Here is a 6,857-nt window from a genome sequence, read left to right as displayed (position 1 = left end):
ATTATGGGTCAATTTAATTATAACTAGAAGTAACTAAATCATGCCAGTTGTTTATACACAAATCCACCAAAAGATACAAGGATAGAGTAAATAAAACCTAAGAATGTCAATGCACCTTAACATAGTATACTTTCTTGTAAGGATCCCCCATCAAACCCGAGCCTAGGTAGCCTCTATTAGTAAAATCAATAAAAATAATACTAAAAATTATTATTATTTCTGTAATTAATTTTCCTAATCAGGCACTTGGATATATTAATAAGAGATATTACAAAAGGGAGCCTATCCTCTATAGTTAGTAGTTCCCAATAGTGAAGATAATCAATTGAGAGAGCATCACATGCAACAACATTGAAAACCCTCCATTAAAATCATTGGCGTTCAATGACCGTTCAATTTCAAAACCACTGATCAGACTAAAGTAATTTTTTTTTCTCAAATCTGATCTAAGGCATAATCCTTACATACATGACGTATTGATTTTTTATTTCATCATGTCCTCTTCACTGTGGAAAAAGTATCAAATGTAACTACAGGAAAAGATAATTACAGAGGATTTGCTCCCATTGCAAAACAGGTATACAAATTAGAGGGGTATACTCCCAAGGATTAAGGTTCGATTCCCCTAACCTTACTAAGAATCCTTGGGCTCACCTCTTGACATCTAAAAATATGATCTGATGCTTTTCAAAACCTTGGATTTAGTATAAAGGAATTTGTTTTTGCTTTTTGAATATGAGTTTTTCGATGAAACTTAAATGGTTATGGTGATGGATTTCTGATGTGATAATTCATTTGAGCAAAACGACACTTAGTAAGACTCCTCATTTAACATACTTTTCATTCTTATTATTACGAGAGATTTATTGGGCAGACACTGTCAATTGCAATTTTATTACAAAAGTTCCTCTACTTAATCAAAAATTACAAAAGTTCCTCTACTTTATCAAGTTTGTTACCTGCACAAACCTTGCCGTTTGAATCATGCTACCATGACTAATTTAGTAAGATTTCAAATCTTACTAAGGATCATTAAGTCCACATAGACAATCATATTAGCAGTTCAACAGCACAGACTTATAGATTGCATGTAAAAAACTCAGATTACATAGGAAAAATCAAAAGAAAAATAAATATTTTTTATTTTGATAGTAGATGTTGAAAATGGATAGATATCAAACTCCCAAATTTAAAATTAAAATTCAATGGTGAAAATTAAAAAAAAAAAAAAAAATTCAAATGTTTTTTAGTAAAGTTGTTAGAATTTTATCCTTTATAATTTTGTACGTAAAGCACCAGCTTTTACTTATGACACACTAAAAATCTAAAAACCCATTTAACTTCAAAAGGGGTATTTTGGGTTGTAAGTAAAATTTTGCCACATCACAGCCGCCTACCTTGACTTATCATTGTAAAAAAAACAATGGTACTCACAGTCCCATTTTAACACACACAAATAGACACGTCAGCAGTATTCTATCGTCACAACAAATCCTTTTTCTTCTTGTAAAAACTATTTTCACTTCGCTGATATTTTTTTTTTTTTCCAATTGAGGACCAAAGCATAGGGAGGACATATCATGAATGATGACCAAAGCATAGTGGGGACCATATGAAGAATGCCCACGCCTATAAATACCAAAGGTTTTATAGCTATTGAGCATTGAGAGAAGCTCTCACATTTTCTGAAGCTTAATTTAATTTATAGAGATTTCTAAAGTGTTTAGAGAATGAGTTCACCCTTGATTTGTTCCCCTTCTTCTCCTAGGGATCAAAAAAAGGAAGTGATCCGTAAGTCTGCAAATTATCATCCTAGTGTATGGGGTGACCACTTCCTCTTATCTTCTACAGATAATAATGAAATGGTAAGCATGGTTTTGTTGTGTTAAAATCTTTTTATTTATTTATTTTTGTTTTGATAATAAATATTAAGTTTTTTGACAATCAAAAAAATATTAAGGTTTTGATGATGATTTGATTAGTAAATGTAATTTTCACATTAAGAAAGTTAATGAGTTTCACGTTATGTAATTTCCATGAGTCTAGATGGCAGCGGTGTTGGAATGCTAGTGTGGCAATTCATGTGGGCCTAGTGACTCTCATCAAATTACGTACATAGTTATTCGACTCATTAGAGTCAAATCGTTAGAATGCAAGCTGAGTCAAGTTTTAAAGTTGAGTCATGATTTTCTAACTCTCCCCCCACATGGAGATGTGCAGTTGCGTATCCCAAGGAAAAAATCAATTGTTCTATACATAGCCACGTGGGGAGAGTTTGTGAGAGGGGGAAGTTCAGTTATCATTATTCTTTATGAGGTTTTATATATAATGATTTTTTTCTCACAACCCAACAACCGTTTAACATGTGCTCCAAATGACATCAACAATAGAGAGAAAATTTTTCTCTCCGCCAGAACATCCTTTTCCCAAAAATTCCAATTTTAAGATTAAAATTTTTTTTTTTTTTTGTAAAAAAGGGCGTCTGGGCCAGCTTGCGCACACCAAATAATCCCTTCTCCTCGAACAAGGTTTACTAAATAGAGCTTTTAACCTTGCAGTCCGTAGTCACAGATATTAGCAACTGGTGGGAGTCGAACTTGAGACCACAGGAGGAGTAGATCCCTTAATCCCGAAGTGCTACCACTCGGCCACTCATCTGATGGTTAGATGTAAAATCTTAAAATGGGTCATTGAGCCCACATTGATTATTACATTGTAAATCTAACACCACAACCTTCTAGATTTAATGAAAAAAACTATATATATATATATATATATATATATATATATATATATATATATGGATTAGGATCCGTATACACATAAAGCTACTCATAAAGCTACAACATATTTTGTCTTATATGGGCAAAAATGTTTGGAATGGGCTGATTTTTTATGAGGATGATCTCTATGGTGAGGAGATCATCCTTGCGAAAAATCAGCCCATTGTGAAACTTCTAGCCCCATGTTTACAAGTTGAAAAATTTTAGACTGTCCAATTTTTGTAAATCACTTTTGATGGGGTTAGAAGTTTTGGAATCGAATGATTTTTTCCAAGGATGATCCCCTCACCACAGAGATCATCCTCACAAAAAATCAGCACATTCCAAACCTTTTTAACCATATAAGACAAAAACGTTGTAGTTTCATGAGTAGCTTTATGTGTCTACGGAACCCGACCCTATATATATATATATATAATAAAAAAATATTTTTCAAGCTTGATTCATCGAATTGAAAATGGATGGCGACCGAGTACTCAAACTTAGATTAAAATTCTTTTTTGAATGTACAACCCCATTACATTAGATCATATTTTTGAATGTCACAAGGTGATCTGACAAGGAAATTTCGATTTTCTACCGTGGGTAGGAGAGTGAAATTTTCTCCTTTATTTCTTATGTCATTTTTGCCACATGTCACATGGCCGTTCCACTGTGAACAAATTTGTTGACAGTTCTGTGAGAAAAACAACACTCGTTTTATATATACGTGTAGACCCCATGTTTATAGGTACAAATCAGATTTTGCACATAGTATCCACATAATTAACGAGGTAAATGTGATATCCCAAACATGAAAAGCAAGAGGAGGTGATCCATCATTTCACGGATAACCACTGTAGTGTTTGGGGAGACTACGTCCTCTTCTCCTCCACAAATAACTTTGTAAGTAGTTTTATTGATTTTGTTCGGGATCTCTAGACTCATGAAATGCAAAATCAAACAATAAGGTTTTATTTTGGGGATATATGACTTATCTTCGGACAAGTGTTTTATCCCCATATGGTTGAATTTTGTATTTTAATGGTGGGGTTTGCAAGATTGTTTATTAATTATTTTTTCTCACAAGTCTATCACAAACATTTATCAACAAAAATCATCTATTTAATTTAATTGGTAATTTGATTTGTTTTCTTTATTGTTCTCTAGCAGATATCGAATCCACAAATTATACAACGAGTTGAAGTGCTAAAAGAAGAGGTGAAGAAGCTGCTACAAAATGCTTCCAAAGACACCCTCGAACGAATGAACTTGATCAACACCCTCCAAGTTCTCGGTGTGTCTTATCACTTCAAAGAGGAGATTGAAGAGGCATTAAAACTTCTATATGAAGCCCAGAATATTGATGATGATGATCTTTATAATGTTGCTCTTCGTTTTCGGCTTCTACGACAACACGGGTATAATGTGTCTTCAGGTAAATCAAATAGAGAATGAACCAATGTACAATGATCGATGAGATACACTGATTCATCACCGTTGTATTTCATTAATGAGATAATTAACTCACTTCATTACTTATGGTGTATGTTTTTTATCAATATATAATATATGCATATTGATAATGGGAATTGTTAGTATTTTAGATGACTGATATTACTTGCTTAGCCAAAAAGAAAAAAGAAGATAGCTAATATCATGGAAAATTGGGTGGTGAAACAGATGTGTTTACGAAATTCCAGGAAGATGATGGGAGCTTCAAGTCGATCTTAGTTAATGATGCAAAAGCCATGTTAAATCTATACGAAGCTTCTCATCTTAGTGTACAAGGAGAAAATATACTTGATGAAGCACTCACCTTCACTAGTACTCAGTTAATGACCATGATAATCCATTTAAGTTCTCCTCTTAAGGAGCAAGTGGAGCATGCCTTATACCTACCAATTCACAAATGTATGCCAAGACTAAAGGCAAGACACTATATCTCTGTCTACGAAAAAGATACTTCACGGATTGATTCATTACTGGAGCTTGCAAAGCTAGATTTCAATCTAGTACAGTCGCTGCACAAGGGAGAGTTAAGGGATATCTCAAGGTCTATTTCTATTAACAACTAGAAAATTTAGTGTTTCGTAGATGATTTTGAGCTTCTCGACATTAATTTTGTATATGTAATGTTGGGTTCATTGATATTTGCCTCATAGGTGGTGGAAGAATCTCGACTTTAAATCAAAGCTACCTTTTGCTAGAGATAGATTGGTGGAGTGCTACTTTTGGATTCTGGGGGTTTATTTTGAGCCTCAATACTCCATTGGTAGGAGGTTTATGACTAAAATAATCTCAATCACATCTGTGATAGATGACATTTATGATGTATATGGTACAGTGGAAGAACTTCAATTATTTACAGACGCAATAGAAAGGTTTGTAGTTGGGTGATAATTAATTAGTTATTTTGTTTTTTGTTGATGCTTCAATCATTCTTAAATAACAAGCTGTTCAAATTATTTAGGTGGGATGCTGCGGCCACAGATACGCTACCAGAATACATGAATGTGTGTTATCTAGCCTTATTGGATGTCACCAAAGAACTTGAAGAAGTGATGATGAAGGAAGAAAGATTGTACTGCGTGTACTATGCAAAGGAAGCGGTATGGGTATATATAATTCTACCTTCCTGATAACTTTCCATGATATTATAACTATAGCTAATGAAGTCATATTGCTTTGATTTTGTTAATAACAGATGAAAAGGTTGGTTAGAGCCTATTTTGCTGAAGCCAAATGGTTCAGTTCAGGTTACATGCCCACATTCGAAGAGTATCTGAGTGTTGCTACAATGACTGCTGGGTACCCTATGCTTTCCATCCAATCCTTAATTGTCATGGGAGAAGTCGCGACAGAGGAAGCATTTGATTGGGCGACCGGTGTCCCAAAGATTGTTAGGTCTTCTGCTCTAATTGCTCGATTCCTTGATGATGTCCGAACTGACGAGGTCTGACATACAGGCATAGACAAGAATTTAATTTCATTTTGTTTGCATGCATTCGATTCTCTTTTTGATCACATCTGAACCTTAATTTTAGAATAAACACCTTGAGTTACATGTTCCCATGTTATCTAACCTTCATGTGTTGGTAAAAATTTATAGGTTGAGCAAGCTAGAGGCGCAGCTGCTTCGAGTGTTCTGTGCTACATGAAGGACTATGGTGTTTCGGAGAAAGAGGCATGTGAGGAGATAAGAAAATTTGTTACAATTGCATGGAAAGACATAAACCAAGAGTGCCTTGAACAAAATCCATTTCCTCTACCTATCCTTAAGCCAATTCTCAACTTTGCCCGAATGATGGAAATCTTGTACCGACATGAGGATGGATATAATGATTCAACTAGAAGAACCAAAGATAACATTGCCTCGCTGCTTGTTGATCCTATTAACATTTGAAGGAATAAGTTGGATTTGTAACTACACTCGTTAGTATTGTTTTTTTGGGAGGGGCCCATTAAAAAAATAATAAATAAAATTGTTTCTATCCATGTTTGATTCAAACAAGAACATTCACTTGTAGAATTTCTATTATAATATGAAGTCTTTGACACTACAAGAAAATTTATATATAGAGACGAGATTTAGTGATTGCCAAATGATTGTTGTCTCTGTAGAGGACTATAGCGACCGACCGAAAAAGGGACCGTTAGTGTAGAGTTAATTTTCCCATTTTTTCCTCGTTTTCTATTTTCCTTAAAACAAACGTGTTTTTTTCCCTCATTTTCTATTTTCTTTCGACCAAACAAAAATCAAATAATCAAGTTAAGCATTTTTACACAAAATCAATCTCGTATTTCTCTTGATCTCCTCTTTGGAGTGTTGGTTCATCATTTGAAATGGAATCTAAGGTTAAGAGTCGATCCAAAACCTCACAACTCCCTCATCCAGATCGATTGAGCAAGCTCGCCCTCTCTCTCGATCTCTTCTAGTTCTTCTGCTAAAACGAATCAAATTGGCTGAGATATAGGGTTCCTCATTGATCCCATCTCATATCTTCTGGTTCGTCTTCTTAAACAAATCAAACACGTTGAGATCTAGGGCTTCTCATGGTTCACATCAAGTTAACTCTCTCTTTGTGTTTTTGT

General features: G+C 34.3%; 1 protein-coding gene across 2 annotated transcripts; it reads left to right on the top strand.

The window, feature by feature from the left end:
- Positions 1 to 1,649: 1,649 nt before the first annotated feature.
- LOC147391599 ((-)-germacrene D synthase-like) lies at positions 1,650 to 6,245 on the top strand. Of its 2 annotated transcripts, none has more exons than XM_086458895.1 (7): positions 1,650 to 1,865; positions 3,933 to 4,200; positions 4,446 to 4,818; positions 4,928 to 5,146; positions 5,236 to 5,374; positions 5,470 to 5,718; positions 5,875 to 6,245. In XM_086458895.1, the coding sequence occupies exons 1-7, from the start codon at positions 1,731 to 1,733 to the stop codon at positions 6,166 to 6,168; spliced, it is 1,677 nt and encodes a 558-aa protein (XP_086315021.1). In that variant the 5' UTR covers positions 1,650 to 1,730; the 3' UTR covers positions 6,169 to 6,245. The 2 variants fall into 2 exon arrangements, with proteins under 2 accessions (XP_086315021.1, XP_086315022.1); XM_086458896.1 differs by having other exon boundaries at positions 3,936 to 4,200; positions 5,875 to 6,243.
- Positions 6,246 to 6,857: the final 612 nt, after the last annotated feature.

Source organism: Akebia trifoliata, chromosome 11, assembly GCF_017979445.1.
Source record: "Akebia trifoliata isolate Shusen 1 chromosome 11, ASM1797944v1, whole genome shotgun sequence".
NCBI classification, from domain to species: Eukaryota; Viridiplantae; Streptophyta; class Magnoliopsida; order Ranunculales; family Lardizabalaceae; genus Akebia; species Akebia trifoliata.
This window is presented reverse-complemented; position numbering and strand designations above follow the sequence as displayed.

Coding starts and splice junctions, on each gene's coding strand:
- LOC147391599 (XM_086458895.1), top strand. CDS start 1,731: ATGAGTTCACCCTTGATTTGTTCCCCTTCTTCTCCTAGGGATCAAAAA. Junction 4,201..4,445: donor CGGGTATAATGTGTCTTCAG/GTAAATCAAATA, acceptor GTGGTGAAACAG/ATGTGTTTACGAAATTCCAG. Junction 5,375..5,469: donor TGTACTATGCAAAGGAAGCG/GTATGGGTATAT, acceptor TGTTAATAACAG/ATGAAAAGGTTGGTTAGAGC.